This window comes from Staurois parvus, unplaced genomic scaffold, assembly GCF_062004578.1.
Source record: "Staurois parvus isolate SC_StPar_1 unplaced genomic scaffold, SC_StPar_1.0 ptg001162l, whole genome shotgun sequence".
NCBI lineage: Eukaryota > Metazoa > Chordata > Amphibia > Anura > Ranidae > Staurois > Staurois parvus.
The window spans coordinates 7,352,501-7,376,095 of record NW_028318958.1 but is presented as its reverse complement, the minus strand read 5'-3'; the positions used below and the strand labels follow the sequence as shown (position 1 = coordinate 7,376,095).

General features: G+C 41.1%; 1 protein-coding gene across 4 annotated transcripts in view; it reads right to left on the bottom strand.

Annotated features, from left to right (window-relative positions):
* Window positions 1-23,595, bottom strand: part of APP (amyloid beta precursor protein) — a 311,674-nt gene that overhangs the window by 68,565 nt on the left and 219,514 nt on the right. For all 4 annotated transcript variants that reach the window (XM_089659528.1, XM_089659529.1, XM_089659531.1 and 1 more), the window contains exon 6: window positions 2,342-2,541. In XM_089659528.1, the coding sequence (XP_089515654.1) occupies window positions 2,342-2,541 (200 nt within the window). The remainder of the gene's footprint in view (window positions 1-2,341; window positions 2,542-23,595) is intronic.

Here is a 23,595-nt window from a genome sequence, read left to right as displayed (position 1 = left end):
ACCAATGGAGTCCCTGATAAATAAAACATTGTGGGGAGTAAACTGGTTGGCATCTATCGAAAAGGAAAGCACCAATTTTGGGAGAACCATGCCTTTAAGGAAGAATTAATTGAAGGGCTGTGACTTCCTGTGACACCCAGAGCTGGGATGAATCCAAGCAGACTGTGGTGCATATCAAAAGAGTTCTCGGCTTTCAAGATGTGTGCACAGCTGCGCTACGGCACTGCCAATTAACGCCATATTTCCAACCCGCAAAGACAATTTGCTTTATAGGAAGAAAATGGCATTAGATTATTACAATTCACTAGAAAGCGCCATTTACATTTGCAATTATCAAAACAAACTGCTTGCTATAACCCTTTTCAGGCACTTTGATAGTCTGAACAAAACAACAGTTGTGCATGATGCTTCTCATGTGTAAGAGCTCCCTGTAAATACGCCACCTAAGTGCCAAGATTAAATCCCCTTTTGTCTGCTTTGCCCACTCTGACTACTGGATGGCTAACCAGCAGCCAGATACTTCCTGGCAGTCCAGAAAAACCCCCGGAATCTCCAATCTATTGTGGGACTCAAGAGGTAATCATCATCGGTACAGCAAGATACTGCAAAATGCTTGGAAATAACAATAGAAGGAAATATTGACAGTTATAGAGCATTCCACATCAGGCAATAAAAGCCCTTTAAAGTGAATCTAGACTCGGGTAGACCTAAGCTTCAGAGAGTGAAAGAAATATCAGTTGTGAAAGATACAGAACTTTCAGTGGACAACCCCAGGCTCTCAGACCACTTTGTTATCCACTCAGCAATGATATGTAGCCGTGAGAAGGCCATCATATTATTGGAGGTGCAAGCTGTCACTGAGGAGCTCCTCTTGTTACTAGACCTGAGGACACCATCAGTGTTATCCCATGAACAGAGGCAGGTGTGGGCAAAATGTAATGATGACATCAAATTCCTGAATCACTTTGGGTTCCTAGGCAGTGTTTACATGTGCTATTTTGCTTAAAATTATTTGCCAATCGTACATTTTTTTCTGATTGCACTAAAACCTTAAATTGTGCCAAAGAACTGGTTAGCCAAACTTTAGCTTTTAGGTATACGTCTGGCTGAAAATTCCTAATACCCAAAACCTGCAACATTATTTTTCAGCATACAATATCAAATATAAGTTTGCCAGGCTTTTGTCATAAACATGCCTGCCTGGACAGAAACTACAACTCTATACACTATTTCTATGAAAAAATTATAATATCAGAAAACAGAATAGAGTAAAGGAACTTAGCAAACTGGTACTATCAAGTGACAACTTACACACAAAGGAACACTGGACAAACTGTACCATCTGAAATGAAGTCAGCCTAATTATGTGTAAGTAGCAAAGTAGTGCTACCAGGCTATACCTCTTAAAATTTTACTTACAACTTCATTTCTATGTTTGGGTGAAGTCAGCCAACATAAAAAAATGGAAATGAATGCTAATAATAGCAAAGCAAACATCTGCATATAAATTATATATACACAAACGTGCTGTATATATATTTATATACGCAAAAATAAGTAACACTATTAAAAGGATATCACCATTTGTTAAGCCCAGTACACACCATTTTTTTTTTCATTCAACCCAGTGGGCTAAATGGAATAAAACTGACAGCTCAGGGGGAACCGCTGTCTGATACTAGTACAGTGATCTCCCCTGCTGTACTATTGTGTTCTGACCGGAGGGATGGTTCCCCCACACACACACACACACGAGAACACTAGTCAATGACTAGGAGAGCTGATCGGGTGCCAATCGGCAGACCTTTTTCAGTCATGCCCCTTCGACAGAAACCAGCCAAGAGACCGGCTGCCATACACACGGACTGAAGGTTGGCAGGTTTCTATTGAACTAGCTGATGCCGCCCAACATTTGGCCCATGTGTACTAGACTTTAAACAGTTAATGCTAAGTGGTGTTTTCTAAGGTAAGGCAACTATTGCACCATTACTTACCATGGTGCTTTTAAAGGAGAGGTCAGTTGGTGTAAAGGTCCCATGCTATTTCCCATCAATCACTGCCATTAAGACAGTTCTATTAAAGAATAAATGTAAGTCACATCCCTGCCCACAGATTTCCCAGTAGAGGGGAGAAAACACAGGGGTGGAACTCTAACTCCAGTGTTCTAATTGAATTAGAACACAATCTTAACAGCAGCAGTGAGGGGAACTGAATGGGATCTTTACCACCCTTGAAACTTACAGTTCTATAAATTATAAGAATAGACCATTAATACACACTGCTTACGATGGCTGTTAAAATGATGTGTAGAATTTTATAAGGGAATACATTCTAAAATTACCTCTTACAACCTCTTCCACAGATTCTGTGGTGGTGGTAGTGGTTGTGGCAATGCTTGTGGTCCTCTCAGTAGCTTCTTCAAAGATTTCTTCAGGCTCCTCCACATCCTCACCATCATCCTCATCGTCGTCAACCTCTTCCTCCTCCACTTCCACTACATCTTCTTCCTCTTCTTGACGAGCTTGTGCATTTTTGTCATCACTGCAATACAGTCAACATTTTTCAGTGTACAGAGAAATTAACTAAAGGATGTACAAACAAGCATGTAAAATATGGCAATCTGCTAAATATAGTCAAAATTAGCAAAGGTAAATTGGCAAAGTATACAGGACATATGAAACTGCCACAGTCCAGTGCTATTCCAATTTTCATGAGTTGAGAAAAATCCCCCTTGTGACCTGTGTACTTAAACTTTGCTACAGATTCCTAGTTTTTCTTTTTTGAAGAGTAAAAAGTCAGAATACTTACCTTTCCTGTTCCACCAATTCAGCTCTGATGTTGATAAATCTTGTGCGGAAGTCGGCACTGAAACTGACACTTCCAGGGTTTGTCCATCTCCTGGGTCCCATGCAGCTCTCACCATCTCCTCTTTCTGTCCTCTGCCTATCACAGCATACAATAGTGACATGGACATCAGCAAGCAGAACCAGAGCTGTAGCCCCCTAGGACCCCTTGAGATCAATGATCTCACAAATGTTTGTTTACTTTCCTACTACTGTAGAAGATATCGCAGCAGACTCTGACACATGGACAGCTGTAATAGTTATGTATACACTGATATTTAATATTAAAATATATTTATTATATTGACAAAGTTGCTTTAAAGTGGTTGTAAAGGATGAAGGTTTTTTACCTTCATGCATTCTATGCATGAAGGTAAAAACTCTTCTGTGTGCAGCAGCTCCCCCAATACTTACCTAAGCCTCATCACGATCCAGTGATGTGAATGACAGCCTTGACTGTCCCGGGTCTCTGCCTCTTCATGGGCTGAGACAGCAAGTGGGAGCCATTGGCTCCTGCTGCTGTGAATCACAGCCAATGAGGAGAGGGGGTGGGGCTAAGCCATGGCTCTGTGTGTGAATGGACATACGGAGGAGCAGAGGGTGTCCCCATAGCAGGCTGCTTGCTGTGGGGGCACCTGACAGACAGGAGAAGCCAGGAGAGCCTGCGGGGGACCATGGAATAGGAGGATCCAGCCGGCTCTGTGCAAAACCACCGAACAGCAGGTAAGTATAGACATGTTTGTTATTTTACAAAAAAAAATAATTAACCTTTAGAATTGCTTTAAAGCCTCTCACAGTGAAATGTTTCTTAAAGCATATGCTCCACTGAACATATTCTGCACTTGCAATATCTAAACCAATATTTCTCAACCTTTTTTCCAGTCAAGGCAGCCTTTAAAATTATGGATGGTCTCAAGACACCCCATTCTAAAATGTAGAAACTAATAGTTTTAAATAATGCAGCAGCCTCCACACACACAAGACCCCAACATTGGAGGGGATTTTTTTTTAAAGCAAACCCACTTTTGCCCACTGGTGCCAACCAGTATTCCACCATATTTTTCTTTCTCATTTTCTCTCGCCTATGCAGCTAACATGAGTCCAGTGCTGACAGAGAAAATCCCATTCCATGTCCCAACCATGAATGGTTGCATGTTCTCTTATTTCTGTAGGTACCATTCTTTATTTCCTAAGACATAACATTTACAGCAGTGTCTAGAGAACAAGGTGTTAAAGCAAAGTTAAGCAACTTAGCTGAAAGCTGCCGGCAACAGCAGCTTAAGAATTTGAATATTCAAGTCTAGTGTAGCTCAGAAGAGCTTGCATCTCTTGGGAAATTGCTAAAAACGTATGTATTAATCCCACAATTCCACATCAAGGATAATGGAAACATAATTTCTGAAAACGGTTAAAAGAAATCAGGTAATCAATTATTTTTTTTTTCGTTCCTCTTGGTCAGGATTCATTATAGAGCTGTAACTAAGTGCAACACTTGTTCCCAGCAGGACTCTGAAATAATAACCCAAGCAGCCTCCAGGGTCACTTTTCATATCTTTGATGTCTTAAACTTCAGTCTTTTACCTGACAAAGTTGAGCAAACCATTTAAAAGCTTAATCCGTAAATTTTTCGTCTAAAATTCAGCTTCAGCTTTTAGTGTTGCAAATCGTTATACGAGCCGAATATGACGTGGGCTAAGCATCATCAGAATTTCTGCAGTTCTATCACACAACAGTAAAGGAGAAACACTGGCTATTACACACATAGTTCTGTTAAGGGTCTTTCATAATTCAAACTTCACATTAATCAATAAGGGACAGGTCATTCTTTAAACAAAACCCATGGTCAGTGTTTAAAACACTGCTTACGTTGCATAATAGGCACACCCATATAACTTCAATTTCCAGCATTTGCATATCAGAGATGCCCAGTTTTTGGAGCGCTGGGGCTCGATCATACGCAAACAGTTATCACCTCCTGTGGTCCTTGGCCCCTGACCTCCCACTCCGGTGCCTCCTTCGGTGAGTTGCTGAAATGGGTGACTTTACAATCCAAAAGGTGTGAGTTGTGATGGGTAGGTTAGAGCAAGCCACCAAAAGTGGTGGTTGCTACTTGTCTAGCAGAGTGACTGAAGAGTACACCAGGGGGCACTAATACTCAAAAATACTTGAAAAATTAAGCTGGATGTGCCTGTTATTCATCATTATTGGGGCTTTAAACCAGTACTTATGCAAGTCTGGATAAAAGTTTCTTTTGCCTGCCAGAATCAGAAACTTTAGTAACGGAGGTTCCAGTTAAGGCAGCCTATATCACATGATTTCTGGGTACCAATCATTAGAGACTACAAGATCTGTTTTTAGTCAGCCAGACCCTGCCTGGTAGACTTGCATTAAGAAAAAACTAGCATATGTGCCTCTGCCCACACAGCAGTGTCATTCATTCACAGGAATCTGTGCACCGTGGCAGAGGGACTCTAGTTCATTGATACTTCTTCCAGCCTCGTAATTGAAGGTCCTTACCATGGAACAGACCTGTAGCTGGAGGAATAGTCTGCAGGAGGCAGAGCATTGCATCTGCAATGCAATGAAAATAATAAATGCCAATTTTTAATAATCAATATGGGTGCATTTATAATTTTTTTGCAAAAGGTGGAGAGTAAGACTAACTCTCTCTGCCTAGCACAGTTATGCCAAAAGGTGGGGAAAAGCCCTAAGCAGAAGCGAAACAGACTTATTTCACAAAAAAACAGAAAATGTTTTGAGTTGATTTTTAAAATCTAGAAGATATATTTATCTACAATACCATTCACACAAGAATTATCTACTTCATCTGAAATAGGAAAACATTTAAATTGTTTCTTTCATTTTGTGAGCCCTTGAGAAATGACTATAGGATCCAACTCCTATCCCACATTGGCTCATCTTTCATTCCTTTTTAAAAAATGACAAATGATTTAAAATCTGAAATGAACTATTAAACAGAAAGAGAATGCATTACTTATTGAGTGTGCCTTTGTTTCTCCAGACTGGCAATGTCTATCTGACGCATTAATCTCTGAAAGAAGTTTGCTCTTTCGCATTTCAATGTTTTCCAGAGTCTATATTTTCAATTAAGATGTACAAAGCGTTCTGCTTATGAATGAAAGACAAATTCTCATCTACAGCGTTATTTAGCTCTATTAAGAAAAAAAAAAAAGGAGTCAGAAACAATCTGCACCCACTTATAAATGATTACTTTATACTTGACTGGAGAACAAGTTGGCTGCGATAATAAACGAATAATGTAACAAAACAAAACATTTCCAAATCCACACTGTCACCACAAGGGAGCACAGAGGAACCCTACCAGGGATATCAAGAACCATCTTTCATGGCTCATGGATGAAGATGGCCAATTTATGTATGAAATAAGATCAGGGAACAAGTGGAGGAATACTTCATCAGACTAGATGAAGTCTTCTATCATCTGACTAGGACGGTGGAGTTGCACACTAAAACTGTCAACTTTGTCTACTTTCCCATCTCATGAAAACGGGATGGGAAAATGGTATAGATTGCTCATTTTATGGTATTCATGAATGACCAAAGGAAAGAACTTAACAGGCGTATCGATATTGTTCAAAAATTAAATCAAGTAACAGTCTACAATGCAGGTGGAATATACTTCAAACAAATAATTGAAACCGGCATTGATGACAGATGGTTGAGCATAAACACAAGACAGGGAATAGAAATATCCCCAGCATTGCTCAGAGTGGGTAAAAAGAAGAATGCTAGTTGCGGGCAATACCAAACGATAGGGATAATTCCAAAGCATAATTTGTAAAATACCCACCAGGCTGCAAAGACTGAGAACCAGGATCCCAACATCACACAAGTTGGCTGATATCCCATAGGGGTTAAATAAAATACATCAGCAGGAATGGAGAAAGAAAACAAAGGGAGAAGAAAATAAAATAAAATTAAAAAAAAAAAAATGGGAGAAACAATGGCCTGCCCAACCACCATAATGACAAGCATTAACAAGGGAGATGGAGATATTGTACCCATGGGTTCCAGACTCTCTCAAACCATGAAGAGGTATGTCGTAGTAAGAAGTATGTCCAAGTAACAATATATATTGAAATCCATGTCTGGGAATTGGCTATAGTAACTGCCATCAAGATGCATATAATAAATGAAAGAAATACATAAAATTAATTCTAATTAGAGTTTCCGGCCGCTAGGATAATTCTTCCCCCCTGGGAAGATGATAAGTCCTTTGATAAAGTTGTAATGACGAAACGCGTCAGCAGGTGACGTCAGACACAAAGTCTAGCAGTGGCCATCTTGGAACAGGTCCCGGGCCAGGTGTTGTATACACATTGTAAGAGCCTTTTTAACAATAAATCAGTCTTTTTTTAACTTGCTACACTATGGTCTGCCTATGTTTGGTTGCATATGGATAACATTGAATTTGAAACTGAGGATAGAGGCAAATATAGGAGGTGAAGCGGTGGCCTATGAGATTGTTATGCTCCAGAGTCTAGGAGGATTTGGTAAGCTGCATAAGTCGTAAGGTGCTGGGACACCAATAGTGGATTAGGCACTGGTTTGTGATGATCACAAAGGTTGAAAGAGTGTGAGTACAATAACACTATCAGTATTCTACTGTTATTGGAAGTACTACACTATATGAATTTTTGTTTTTTGGGAGAATTACATTATTAAGTAAAGAAGAGAAAAAAAGCATGAAAGTTTGGATTGGAGGGCAAGAGTAAGGAACACAGATATTGGAATGTTGTCACGTAGTGGATAAGTTGGCACATTGGTTGCAGTTTTTATTTGAGTTGAATACTTAAATTCTATTATGATTTAGGCAGATAATACACTATATGCGGTTTTTGTATATAATTTTTGCATGAGGAGAGAATACTACCCTAAAAGAAGAGGAAGAGGAGCTTACCCCTTTTTTTGACACACGTATGAGTTGAAATACTTGATTGGCTTTGTCATGTGGTGAGAATCTATGGAGAGTTGAAGACAATCTTACAGCACAAACAATCCTATATGACTGTGAAAGGGGACAAATTATTTTATGGTGGACTTGTATGCTGGGTTCGAACATACAGTATATATGTATGTCCAAGTAAGTTTGCTTTTCATCATCGTTAGGTCAATTATTGGACTTTTCCAAGCAGTTGCAATTCCTATCCTGGCTGCTACAAAAACAAAAAATTACTATATGCTGTCTAAAATATAAAGAAAAAACATACACAGCCAGTAATCTCCGATTTTCTTCACTGCTCTGGTTTACCCTCGCACATAGTGCCCATCATCCATATCAATATCACCTGATCAGCACACTCTCCTAGCTTACAGAACATAGAAGACGGTGGCTGGATGGGGGAGCTTCTCCCCTGAACCCTTTAATGCAAATAATGTACGCGCTCCAACTAGGAACTAGATTTAGGAAATTACAAAAAATTTACACAAAACAAAACTATTGTATTATTTCAGAGTTTTCCTCTGTCGCCCAGCAGAGAAAAAGAAAGCCAACATTCCTGAACGCAAGCAAATATGCAAATCAACATGCGTAAATATTCACCAGACTGAGTATTTTTTACGCTGGATTTTTCTGCCAATCTCAGGCAGAAAGATCCATCATAAGATTAGTTGAGATTATTTATGCATGCAGCCTATGGGGGCACAAAAATACTGGGCCTTCTAGGGCCACATTCTTAGAATCGATCCAAGGACTCATTCAGAAAGCTGTAAAAAAAAAAAAAAAGCATCTACAACCAATTTTTAATCACGAATATGAACTGTTTTCAATGGAGACTTTCCCACAGATGGGTAAACATGAATGGCGTTGAGATCCGTAACAAAAAATTCAAAAATTTGCTTTTGAGAACATGTATTAACACATATGCCATTAAAAAAAAAAAAAACAACAATTTTTACGCATTAAGGGACAATTCATACCATGACTGCACAGGATTCGCACCCCCAAACAAAAAAACCCATTTGTGCTCTGCAGTGGGTGTCATAAGTTAATGACACCCCAAACACAGGTCGCAAAACTTTTTAGGGATGTGTTGCTCAGGTGAATGAGGCCTTAATAACTATAACCTTTACTAGGCGTCATGATACACTATGGAGGCATTCCATCTTAGGTCTCAGGCACTTTGGACATTTTTGCTATCTCTCCTTTGCGCCTTTCCTCCTGGAAGTAGTGTTTTAGCAGAAAAAAGCTTGAGGTTTGTAAACACGCATAACACATTTACTGTAGATGCCTCAAGCACTTGGGCCTTAATTCAATTCATTGGTCAGAATAATAATTTATTCTGGCCATTGAAATGAAAAAAAAAAACAAAAACACACTAAACGTGCCTAGCTCTTAGGCATGATTAAACGCATTTAGGCTCGTCAAGCGTTTTTTTTCCTGCCAAAACGCTGCTGCTTTTGGATGCACTGGAAGTGGGTTTTTCTTTCTGCCTCTAAACTCCTCTAAGCCCAGGTTCACACTGATGTGGTGTGGCACATTGCATGTGAGTCGCACAGGAACTGCACCGCATTCCTGTGCAAATTACATGCAATTTCTGGGCGGTGCAATTTGATCCATACATTCTGTATGGCTCAAATCGAACAGCATCTGCAGGATCCTTTTTTTGTCTGCACCAAAATCGGATTGCATGGGTCTTCAAACCCATGCGATCTGATTCTGCACATTGCTCCGCGGTTTGCAAACTGATTTCGGGGTGTCATTAACCTCCCTGGCGGTCTAATTATGCCAATATTTTTGAATGTCAAAGCGGTACATTATTTTGCATGGAAATTTGTTTTATATTGTAGGCCTGTAATTCCTAGGAATAACTCACTTAAATCTGTCCAAACAAGAGTCTAGTAAACATCCTGGGTAGGATAAAGTTTGAAACACGATATCATAAATTATAATATAATAAATAATAAAAATAACATAATAATACAATTAATTCAAAAATGTAATCAAACCAAAAAAACACTGAGCTCAGCGATGTAAGAACTTGGTTCTCTACTTCAAATTTCAGTCGCAGAATTGTCGCTGTCGTCACTTTCAATGTCTGATGACGAATTTCCCACAAATCACTTTCGCTCAATTCTGCAAGTGATTCTAATTCACTATTGCGGTTTTCTAGTTGGTCTAAAACCGTTTTTAGGATGCCATGGACGTTCTCAAGTTAACAGGCAGAAAGAACGGTAAAAGTGCAGGCGGGCACTGGACAAAGCACTAGGGATACAGTAATGTAATACTATCAGATTACAATGTATTGTGTGTATGTCATGTTTTTACTTTTCTGAATCTCCCACTGGTTCTTCCCAGCCTGTGTCGCGACGCTCCCAGGAAAGGGAACCCGGAAGACAGATGCTAGCATCGGCCGGAGGACACAGCGGGAGGACATCAGGGGATCGCAGGACAAGGTAAGGATCGGGGGATCGCAGAACAAGCACTACAGTGTAATCCCAAGTGTGGCTCAGGGTTACTGCTTTTGGTACTGTAAATTAACCCCGAGTCACATTCGGGATTACCGCTAGGAAGGTTAACTTACAACACACACCCGCAGCGGTTTGTATGAACAGGGTGCGATTATGTGAATCCCGCACTGCATCAGTGTGCTAAATGTCTGTGTGTGCATAAACACATAGGCCAACATGCGGCTGGGATGGGTTAAAAGCAGGAAACAAAAATGCCAGACTCCCCCAAGAGCAACATAAAAAATGTCTAGTAAGCATGAGGCCATACTGAGATTGCATGGTAAGGTACAGGTACAAAGGTCCCAAGGCTAGGAGGCAAGGACATGTCCAGGGCAACAAATCTTGAAAAAGGAGGTCCACGGTGAATAATAGATATTGTTTTTTTTTCCAGCTTCATCTACATTATAGAGTTCCAGAGTTTGCATTTTTGTGTAAGCCGCAATTTAACCTCTAACATGATCACCTGAAATCTGCTGGAGAAACCTGGACATCCCATTCTTCTTCTAGAAGGACACCATCTTCAGATGTCTCCAACACTACATAACAGAAGCTGGTTATTAGCGGTGTTAAACTCAGAGCAGATTACACTATTTCCCAGCCATTATTTCCCAGATTAAGCCCATTGTTCCTGCACACAGCTAGTTCATCACAAACAGCTACAGTTTTATACCCCAATGCCATACGGTGCTGCAGACGCAGCATTCTGGCAATTGCCTTTCAAAGCAATAAGCTGCTTCATCACTTCCTTTATTCTTCCCCTTCACCATTAGCTGGCTGGCTCTCTGCAATGCTCACAGATCTGTCTCATCCGGACTGTCTGTGTGTTTATAGCCGCTTAGCTGGTAAGAGAAAGCAATTATCTCCACGCTGTCGCTACTGTGCGGCACGGAGCAAAGTACAATAAAATGAAAGAGGATGGACAAAAGATGAATAGTAAACACTGTGGCTGGGGACTATAACCTACAATCCAGGCATGGGCTGACAAAATTCGTAGCTCCCAACTGTCCTTGTTCTTGGACACGAGCCAAACTCTCTATCATTATCCACAACTATCCCTTGCAAGTGTTTAGCATGCCTGCCTTGCAGCACTGGGGTCCGAGGTTTGATGTTATTGGGGACTTCGTCTCCATTGAGATTTTATATTCTTGTCATGTTAGCTCTGGGTGCTCCTGTATTCTCCAACAAGCCAAACACATACTGATGAATAATTGGCCTTCATCTATACTGGCGTTGCTGTGTGTGGGGGGGGGGTGACTGTGGCATGGACAGTAGACTGTAGGTTCCATTGGGGACAGAGACAGCAATACATTACAGAGATGAATCAAACAAGCAGATCTGTAAATAAAATGTGCAATTTAAACCTGAAGCATGGCCTAAAATGATTTGGGCCCTTTGCATAAGAAAAATAGGTTTGCTCTAATAACGTGTGCCCATCTCTGTCTTTGTTACATCTCTTAAAGTATATGTGAACCCCCATTACCCAGTTTAAAATAGAAATGAAAGGCAAAATATTTGTGTATACCTACCTATAAAAAAATAATTCTAAATACACTCCCCCCCCTTTTTTTTTTTAAGTCATCACATTCCCTCTATTCTCAGTTGCATAAGGATCTTAGAGGGCTGCGGGAGGAGAAACAGCAGTGCAATGATCTTCCCATGAACGGATGTGTGCGCTTTGGGCGTGTCAGCACAAGTCTGATAACTGGAGGAAAGCATACTGAGTTCCCAGCACAGCTAGAAAACTTACCATGATGTGCTCTCATGCCTAGTGTGGTCAGTTTTGGATAGGAACGCAGAGGGAGGGGCAGGAACAGCAGGGAATTCACACAACGGAAGCAATACAAAGAGAACAGAAACAGCAGTACAATTATCTTCCCAATAAATGGCTGTGTGCACTTTGGGCATGTCAGCACAAGTCTGATAATTGGAGTAAAGCATACTGAGTTGCCAGCACAGCTAGAAACCTGACCATGCTGTGCTCTCTTGCCTAGTGTGGTCAGTTTTGGATAGGACAGCAGAGTGAGGGACAGAAACACCAAGGAATTCACACAAAGAAATCAATACAAAGAGAACAGGATACTTTTACATACACGAACATGGCACAGCGAGTACATATCAGGAAAATAAAAAGTTGGGTTTACATAATCTAAGTTTATTCCTTGGCCCAAACAATTTAAAGTGGTTGTAAAGACCGAAGGTTATAATTTTTTTTCACCTTCATGCATTCTATGCATGAAGGTACAAAAAAAAAAAAAAAAAAAAAAAAAACTTGTGCGCAGCAATCCCCCCAGCGCCCCCACTAATACTTATGTGATCCCCATCAAGATCTACCAATGTGCACAAGAGCCTCGGCTCTCTGGGGACTCTCCCTCCTCATTGGCTGAGATAGCAGAGGAAGCCATTGTCAATCACAGCCAGTGAGCCACTGACCAGAGAGAGGAGTGTGTGAATGGAGACACAGATCAGCAGCTCAGGAGCAAACCTGCTTGAGTGCCCCCATAGCAACCTGCTTGCTCTGGGGGCACTTAGCAAGAGGGAGGGGCCAGGAGCTCCAGCGGGGGGACTGAGAAGAAGATTCAGGCTTCTCTGTGAAAAACCATTACACAGAGCAGGTAAGTATAACATGTTTGTTATTAAAAAAATACCCAACAACAATATTGTTACCTTAATATCAGTTTAAACGTCACTAAAACATGGAGATGAGCTTTAGGTCTCATGCACACAGGATGGTTATTTAACTCCCCTAGAAGCCAGCAGCGTTTTTGCAAAGAAAATGCCTGATGTTTGTAAAAGTGTCTAAAGCTTTTACAAGCTTTTAGGAGCTTTTACAGGCGTCCAGCTTTTGGGTGTTAATTTTATAAATAATTTATTCTGGCCATTGAAATTAATTAATGCTCAAGCACTAAGCGCGCCCAGCGTTTAGGCACATTTATTTATTATTTATTTTATTTCAGGTACTTATATAGCGCCATCGATTTTACGCAGCGCTTTACATATATATATTGTACATTCACATCAGTCCCTAACCCTCAAGGGGTGTACAATCTAAGGTCCCTAACTTACATTCATACATACACATACTAGGGCCAATTTAGACAGGATCCAATTAACCTACCAGCATGTCTTTGGAGAGTGGGAGGAAACCGGAGTACCTGGAGGAAACCCATGCAGGCACAGGGAGAACATGCAAACTCCAGGCAGGAGGTACCGTGGTTGGGATTCGAACCAACGACTCTAGTACTGCCAGGCGGAAGTGCCAACCATTTAGCCATAAGCTAGCAGCTTTTAGTAGCTTCAAGCATTTTTTTTCAGCCCAAACGCTGCTGCTCCTGGATGCAATGGCAGTGGGTTATTTATTCCTGCCTCCTAAAGCCCCACCACTAAAAGCTTCTAAACGTCTATGTATGCATGGACACAGGATAACATGGAGGCATGTTTGGAAGCAGTAAAATAAAAGCCAGAAGCTCCTAAAAGTTGCTGCACAAACGCCCTGTGTGCATGAGGCCTTAAGCTGGCCATACACTAGTAGCTTTTTTAATGAACGTTTGTACGAATATTCGCATTAACATTCACATGACTGGACAAACGTCCATCGAAAGTACTTAAAACTTTTGTTTACTTTGAACATTTTGGAATAAATTTAATTTCCTGAACAAAAACCATACACACGTTAAAAATGTGTTAATTTGATGAAAAAACTTTTTTTTCTTACAGTGGCAGTAAACTCTACCGATTTTCTTTGTTAATGGACCCTTCAAGGTTTATGCCATAATGTGCTAGTGTGTACTGCATGTGTACTGCATAATAGCACATTATGACAGACTTGCCTTTCAAATGGAGCCTTCCAGCGCTGAGCTGCCATGCTCTCGGTGCTTCCTTCCGGGTTTGCGCTCTCTGAATGGCCAGGCAGCGATGGCGTCATTCCCGCTCATGCAAAACAAGAGTCACAAACGTGACACAGTGCTCTCTGCATTCAAGGCTTGCTCAGTACGTCCTGAATGCAAAGCATACTGCGCATGCACAGTGATGTCATTGGCTAGAACCAATGTGAATATCTCCTAAACAGCGTTTAGGAAATATTCAAGGTGGGCAGCACAGTGGCTAAATGTTTAGCACTTCCGCGGGCAGTACCTGGTCGTTGGTTCGAATCCCAGCCACGGCACCTCCTGCCTGGAGTTTGCATGTTCTCCCTGTGCCTGCGTGGGTTTCCTCCGGGTACTCCGGTTTCCTCCCACACTCCAGAGACATGCTGGTAGGTTAATTGGATCCTGTATAAATTGGCCCTTGTATATGAATGTGAGTTAGGAACCTTAGATTGTACGCCCCTTGAGGGTTAGGGACTGGTGTAAATGTACAATATATATGTAAAGCGCTGCGTAAATTGACCCTGCTATATAAGTACCTGAAATAAATAAATACGGTACACACAGATAAAACTTATTATACACTTATCTGTAGGTACAAGTTTTCAAATTGAGTTTACTACTGCCTTAAAATGAAACATTTTGGAAGAAATTCTACTAGCGTATGGCCAACTTGGCAATTGCACCCATCACACAGGCAGGAACATTGGCCAAGTTTTGTTCTGGGGTGAGCTGAGGGGAGATCTGTCCAGTGGTGCCAGAGGTTCTAACCCTCCCTCTTCTAGAGAGATACACATTTTTTGTTTGATCTCTGGGCAAAAAAAAGTTTTCCCTTGCAGTGATGCGGTCTTCCTCCCTTCTCTACCATCTTGAAGAGGGAGGTCTTATTCTCACAGCAAGTCAGTACGTTATCTTGCAACCGCCTGTATATATTGATTTTGCTTTTAGCTGTATGTACAAAGTGTGTTGATTCAATCATTTTTTTAGTCTTGTTGTAATATTGCCTTGTGTGTATGTTGCCTGAAAATTCCCATTACATATGTGGGGAAAACTCCTTGGTCTAACCCTCCCTCTTCTAACCAAATACACATTTTTTGTTTGAACTCAGGGCAAAAAAAAAAATTAGTCACAGCATTACTGCAAGGGTTAAGTGCTGGTTTTGTCCAGGGGAGAGGAGAAAGCCTTATACTTACCTGATCCTCTGCTCCACTGGCAAATAGTGCTCCCCCAACAGACAGCACTCTCCCGCAATCAAGCGGTGGGATGTTCCTGATGTCCTCACATCCAGAGGAGGTCTATGCTGCCTGCTCTGGGCTTGATGACATATGGAACAGTCCACCGCTCAAGACTGCTAGAGCATAGGGGTGCAGGAGCTGCAGGGACCAGTCTTGTGCAGAGAGGATCAGGTTAGTAAATCTCCCTTCATCTCTCCCCTAGACAAAAATGAGCAATTAACCCTTGCAGTACAGGCACAACCCCATTGCAAGGATTTCAGAGTTAAATGTATTCAGTATTGCCTTTTCTTGTGTCCCAGTGCGTTTCTGAAGCATTTTCCGTTCTTCATGTGTTCTATTGATGGTTTCAAGGTTTTTGTAAGGCAATCCTACAGTAAACATATATAACATGCTCTACTATTAATCCCAATGTGCTATAAAGTGATCTGTCAACAATATTAAGCATTCTTGGAGGATTGGTGAAAAACCACTCAATCTAATGTAGTGAGCTGCTGCTTTAATCAATAAAACTCATTACAAACAAGCAAGAGTGAACATCAATTACTCTAGCAACACTCAAATCTATCAAGAAATCACACCACCTCTACCCACTTGTGAAGAAAATGTGCAACTAAGTAGTGGGCAATGAAAATGTCCTTCATCAAAAGTCCGTAAACTTAGCTGCTGGATCCCTTAAGAGGTTCACACCACCATTGTGCTTTAGGTGACACACTCCCGTCTTGCCACCGCACTCACCGCTAATTATTGGATCTCATTACTGATCAGCTCAATGCGCTCAAACACTGTATTGTAGCAGAGGATCCAGCACTGGTCAGCTGGTTCATGTGACACCCTCAGATGAAGGACAAAACATCAGGGCGTGACTATACAGTAATAGTGATGTTAGTACAATGACTGGATGTGATGCGAATCCTGGTGATGCAGTGAGATGCAGTATGATACTGGCCGGAACAAAACTCTGAATTTGATGAGCTATAAGTTGGTTTATCTCTGTGAGTGTATTTTTAACTTTTTAATAAATTTGTTTATACCGGATCACACCGAGGAGTGTTTTGTGTCCTCTATGCTTGAGTTTCTAGTGGAATTGAAGACCAATTTAATGGGGACTGCTGACCAGTGCTGGATCCTCTGCTGCCATAAAGTGTGTGAGCGCATTGAGCCGATCAGTAATGAGAGGCAATAATTAGCGGTGAGTGCGGAGTGTTTCACCTAAAGCACAATGGTGGTATGAACCTCTCAAGGGATCCAGAAACTAACGTTTATGGACTTTTGATGAAGGACATTTTCATTGCCTATTTAGTAGCACATTTTCTTCATAAGTGGGTGGAGGTGGTGTGATTTCTTGATAGATTGAGCGCTGGCAGAGTAATTGGTGTTCACTCTTGCTTGTTTACATTAGTCCCAATGGTAGGTGTGCTTGTGCCCAACTAGCAGACAAAGAACTGGGTCAGGGCATGGATTAGATCATCCTGAACACAGCGTAAATGATACCTGGAGATAATTAGTCAGCCATGTGTCCTTTCTGCGTATTTACAGTAGACCCTCATTTGTCTTCATATTCACACGTTACACTTGTAATTGGTTCTGTATACAGTTCCATTTCTTTACCTATGCAAATCTGTCCCGAGATATTAATTACTAGAGCATAGCTTGTCAGAGGTGCTCATTACTTTATAAAAGAATGGGAAATACTTATTCGATATGTTAATTTATTGTGGTTTGTTGGCACCTACACATTGCTAAACAATTATATCCATTGCTCCCAATGATGGTCTGTAAGATTAAAGGAAAGGTATACTCATTTCATTTCAGTTATGAGCCATAGAGATTTACATATCCAAAGCTGAGCTCCAGGCACATAGCTGTATACACACAAACACATACAATATAATAGAGCTGTTTTGACCTGCCAAAAAAAATATATTACTGTTTATCCTGTTCTTAGATTTACACAGCTCAGCCACACAGCACAGCCCTGTCTTTCAAAGGAGGAATCAGAACTTAAAGTGTTACTAAACCCAGGACCCTACGTTCACTATATCCAGTCTTCTACAGTACATGGAAATGCAGTTATTTTAATAAATATAAACTACTAAATACCTTTACTCATCAGTAGTATATAGCAGTCTTGTGACTTCTATCAGTGTCCAGCCGAGCACTGGTTACAGTTTGTAGGAGGAGTTTTTATTCTCCTCTGACTGTACTTTGAGGCCACATGACCCGTGACCCTCTGCTGATCACATGCACCCCCCCCCCCCACTTCAAAAAGCAAAAAAACACTATATAGCAATACACACAAACTGAGCATGTGCGTAGTGTCTCCTAGAGCTCTGTACTATCAGCAGATATATTGGGGACAGTGGAAGAAGGGGAGGATCACAGAAGGCAGGATTCAAACAGCTTTTTTACACAATGTGGAGGGTTAACCCCTTAGGTTCAATAGTGAGTATAACAAGCATGCTTTACTGCATATACAGACTGATTTTACTGTTGAGGGTTTAGTAACATTTTAAAGTGACACTAATATCTGTATTAAAGCGGTAGTAAACCTGAAAATTAGAAAAAAAAGATTTCCCCTTATAGGCAATACATCGCATACTAGCACATTATGTGAAACTTACTTTAAAACGAAGCCATCCAGCAGTACATTGTCACCGCTGACAGGGCGTCCATCTTCCCCAGGTCAGGGTGTCCATTTTCCCCCTGTCCTTATTCCGGGTTTGCAAGCTCTGGCGGCTTAAATGGCTAAGCTGTGATGGGGGAGACACTGTACTCGGAGCACAGTTCTGAAGGAATGGCATGAGTATGCCGTTCCTTTAGAGTGCACATGCCGGTGATGTCACTATGCAAGTAAATATCTGGTAAATCGTGCACGTTTAGGAGATATCTACAGTACCTACAGGTAAGCCTTATTATAGGCTATTATAGGCTTACCTGTAGATCCATATTAAACAGACTTTACTACCACTTGAAAAAAAAAAAAGAAAAATCATATTCAAATATGTATTCTTAAAGTGAAAGTTCACCTTTTCCTTGCTCCACTTACCTTTGTGAGTGATTAGCTGTCACCTTAGCTGTCACTTCCCACACAGCCGATGCAGCGGTGCAGGGATTTAAAAGATCCACTCCTCTTTAGGCTTCCGGCACAGATCAGAGTGACAACATCTATTGGAATCGCTCTGATCCATCCAGAAAGTCATAGGGAAAGATGAGGAAGAAGAGTGAGGCTTTTACATTTTTGGACCGCTGCACCAGTTGCTTAGGCAGTGACAGCAAATCACCCATGGATGTAAATATAGCAGGGATCAGGGGGATGGGAAGAGTGTAGCATATTTGTTCACTTTTTTGTAAAAATGTAAATTTACAATTTAACATAAAAAGTCCCTTCTAGTGCTCTCAGCCTCCTTCAAGTCTCCAATTGTTTTTCTTTGCGGTTGTGATGCAACTTTCTGTTTGAGGGTGGCTACGTTCGTTCTACATGGTCCCACTATATGTAGGAACATGCCTTGATGTTGGATGTTAGTCTGGAGGAGTGGGTGAAATCATGTAAGCAATGTTAGCACAGAAGAGGAGCCTTTACAACTGTGACTTTCGATAGAACAGCAATCTTCTAGCAGGTTTCAATGGGCTTTTAACAAGCTTCAAGCAGTGCTGAAGTTCACTGAAGCCTTTAAGCACCTTGTTTACCTGTTGAATCCAGCAGCATGTGTGTGGTAGCACAGAGGTGTGCTTTATGCTGTACTTCCACATATATGAGTACAGCTAACATATGTTTTATGCTTGGAGTGCATTCAAATCGCTTGCCCCCAGCACTATGACTGAGATGTCAGTGACAGCTCCTGGTCACACAGTGAAGATTGGTAGTCATTAGAATTGGCTCATGATCTCTGTGATAGGTAGGTACCCTTACTAGCAGAGTTAAGAAAACCTTAAAAGGGCAAAAGAAGGAGCTCCCAATCATTTGACCAATTTGACAGCCAACCACAGTGGCCATATGATCTGGAGACCACCTTGCCGGCATTAAAAACCTTTAAAAGGGCCAGCAGGATGGGCTTCCAATCATATGACCACTTTAACAGCTAAGCATAGCAATAATATGATTACAGGCTTGTGCTACTAGCATTATAAACCCCTTAAAGAGCTGAAAGAATGAGCTCCCAATCATTTGACAGCCAACCACAGTTAGAATATGATCTGGAGCCCATCCTGCCGGCATTAAGAACCTTTAAAAGGCCGGCAGGATAGGCTTCCAATCATATGACCACTTTAATGGCCAACTACAGTAATCACATGATTAGGAGCTAATGTTACTGGCAATAGGAACCTCTTAAAGGGCCCCAAGGATGGGCTCCCATTCACGTGACCACCAACAGCCAACCATACTGATCATTTGATTGGAAGCCTGTGAAACTGGCGTTAAGAACCCCTAATGCTCCCAATCAGGTGTCCCCTTTGACAGCCAACAACAGTGATCACATAATCAGGAGCTCATTCTATTGGCAATAAAGGATAAGTTCACCTTTCATAACATGTTATATGTAACACTCAAATTCAGGGTGTAATGTAAAATGTTAGAGAAGCACCAGCATCCGCTCCCGAGTCCTCGTTTTGACAGCGATCGGGGGATCTTCTCCTTCAGCTTGCTGTCACAATCTAAAAAATATGCTCCACCCGCCTGGCCCCATCAATCATTTACAGTGTTCTGTGAATGTGAAAACTACAAGTGCTGAAAGCCTTTGCAGCTGTCGGCTTGTAGATCTCAAAGAACAGGGCGCTGTTGAGTGCTCTGGTAATCCACTGATTCTTCCTGTCAGAGTAGAACTGTCTGCCCGAAGATACAGGTAAACAGATATGCAGACATTTTGCAGGACCGTGGCATTACACCCAGAATCTGCTGATCTTGAGTGCAATGCTTTACAGGCTCCTAACAAAAAAAAAAAATAACTGCATACTTTTTTTTTACCTGACATTTGGACAGGCTCCCAATAATGTGACCATTTTGACTGCTGACAAGTGCCAGTAAGTATTTAATGTGACAGTGACCACTTCCTTTCAAATTGGGGTTTAACCTCCCTAAACTGCAGCTGATGGGTGCTTTCCTAAGTCAACGTTGCTTGAAGATGACCTTAAAGCTTTATTAAAGCCTTGTAAAAGCTTGCTATAAATACTGTTCTTATACAAGTTGAAGCCCAAACATACAAGACCTTAAATTGGCTGTGGTGCCTTTAAAGGGTTACTAAATCCTAAACAGTAAAATCAGTCTATATATGCAGTAAAGCATGCTTGTTATACTCATTGTGAAAACTAAATGGTTATTCCTCCACATTGTGTAAAAAGAAGGTTTGATCCCATCTTTTCTGATCCTCCCCTTCTTCCACAGTCCCCAATCCATCTGCTGATAGAACAGAGCCTTGGAGGCAAGACGCACAAGCCCAGTTTGGTGTGTATTGCTAGATAGTTTTTTTTCTTGGGAAAGTGCATGTAATCAGCACAGGGCCAATCAACACTGTCTAGACAGGGTTCAGGGGTTATGCAACCTCATAGGACAATCAAAAGTGCTCTGCTGGATGCTGATAGAAGTCACAAGACTTCTCTAACTTCTGATGAGAAAAGGTATTTAGCCTTTAGGTTTATATTTACTAAAATAATTGCATCTTCATGTTTCATTTACTCTGGGAGACCATATATAATAAATGCAGGGTTCTGGGTTTAGAAACACTTAAATTAAAAAAAAAAAAAAATCAATTTCAGTGGACATTATGTTCACACAAAACAAGGAATAATAAATGTAAAAAAGGACGGGGGAAGGGGGAAAGGGGGGGGGGGGGTGTTGGCTGCTTTGGAATTTCTCTTTTCCGAGTCTCTGGATGCTTAATGCTCCTATTCTGCATCTTTGTCTGTTGGACACAAAATATCTTTTAACATCCTCTACAGGCATAATGGAACCAGACAGGCAATGAATACTATTTAGGGACACACAATTCACAGTCAACAACCAGCAAAACCCACTGTCAAGAATGTACCTTTCCCATGTATTCAGAGAAAAATTTATCACATATAGCAGTCATATGTATTGTGCATGACATACACTCAGAAGACTGTCTACCTAAAACTAAGATTTCTTTTACAGGCTGGTGCATGTGGGTTCAGTGACCACTTTGACTTCAACAAGAGAATTCGAACAGCAATATAACTACGTTCTAGCACTATGGTTCCCAGCATCTGCACTCAAATACCCCCAACAAGCCATGTTTTCAGGATATCCTTCACCTTGCACAGGTGATTTAAATCCCTGTCAATGGCTTGGTATTTATGAAAGCTGTTTTATCCTGGAGAAATTCCTGTTGGGGCTTGCTGGAGGTACTTGAGGACTGAGGTTGGGAACCACTGATCTAGCACATCACCAATGGAGTCCCACAGCTCCTGATACAGCATGGAGTCCTAAAAACCAATTGCAGCCTAAATGATATTTTAATTTACATGGCTCCTGGAAGTACAAACTGTCTGTGGGTATAGCAGTGGCACAATACTACTACCACGATTCACAGTTCCCTAATGGATAGCGTCAAGCTCCCATTAATTATGGATTCCACCGGCACCACAGTTGTGGACAGAGAACACTGTAAACTTTACAGAGATTGTACAATTAGAATGTAATTTTTTTTGGCCAATTGAATAGACGTCCCTCAAACTCCATTCTGCAGATCTATTAGCTCTGAAAATACTTTAACTTTTGGACTCATGAAATAAAACCAATAGATTAAAGGTGTGTCTACTTAGCTTTACTAGATACTAGAACGTTCTGGTTTTCTTAAAGTGTTTTTCCACTTTTGCAGTCAAATTAGGATAATATCTACCATTGGTTACACATTTTCATATATAGCACAACTTAAAAAAATATTTTTTTAAAAAAGCTTCTTTTCCACCTGCCTTGGCCCATTCCAGGTTTTTGATGTAGCATAAATCTGCGTTCCGACTATTAGTGCAAATTTTGCGTTACTGATCACATTTGCCTCTCTCCTCAATTGTGCCTACTGGTCAAGTGTACTTAACTCAGAACATGTTGAGTGGGGACCTTTTGCCCATGGAAGCCCTGCTTTTGCAAGATTCGGCACCCGAATTTACCTTTTCTACTGTTTATAATGCTCTATTAACCTGCACACACCCTGGCCTTCTGAACTATATTGCTAAGTGGGCTTCTGACCTGGATATACTGATCCCCCAGGAAGATTAGAATAAATCTTTTACACTCACCCATCATTTATCCCTAGCTAGTAAGGCCCAGGAGATCAACAATAAACTCCTCCCCATGAGTAAGTTCGCGTTGTCTACTTAACCAAGGTTTGCTTATGCATGTTCTTTGGGCATGTCCCCCTGTACATAGTTTTTGGGACCAAGTTCTTCAATTATATGCAAAACTACAGATGTGACTACTCCAAACTCCCCCCCAGGTGGTCCTGTAATGGTTGTGTGCATTAGGCACATGGAAGATATAGGCGTCAGCCATCTTGTCAGGCCTCAGCCATTTTTTTCTTACCCCCTCCCTCAATCTATGGAATCTGTAGCCTTGACTTTTAACACACTTCAAAAGAGCCTGTTATCTCAACTTAGGGACAGCACACAGGCCTTAGTCAGAGCTGTAAACAACTAATTGAGTCCTGGCAGGATGCCTGTTAGTTTCAAATGACCATAAAAACTCTACAGTTTAACACTTACCTCTGATCTATTGTAAAGCTATAACAAAACTTGTCAGTTCTGTCACACATGGTTTGTAGGGCAATTAAAGCACTAGAAACACATAGCATGCCATAAAACATCTACCCAGAAAGCAGCTGCGCGTGGGGACACCCTCAGCCCAGATCACAACTTGACAAAATTCACACACAATTCATAAAATCCAGCAAGACCAAAACACATTGTTTGGTATATATTTGAATGGGGATAATCATACTGAACAAATCAAGGTCATACAAGACTAAGCTGGCACATATGAAAGGGGAGAAAGCAGTCTCCTACCTCCTGGAATTTACGAATTCCCAGAATGCAACCAGTACATCGTGGAAGATATTATTAATATAACATTGTGTGTAGGGGGGGCCATGATGAAGTCATACACATGGTGCTTTCTCACCCACCACCCCTTAAACCGAGTAATTGGTCAGA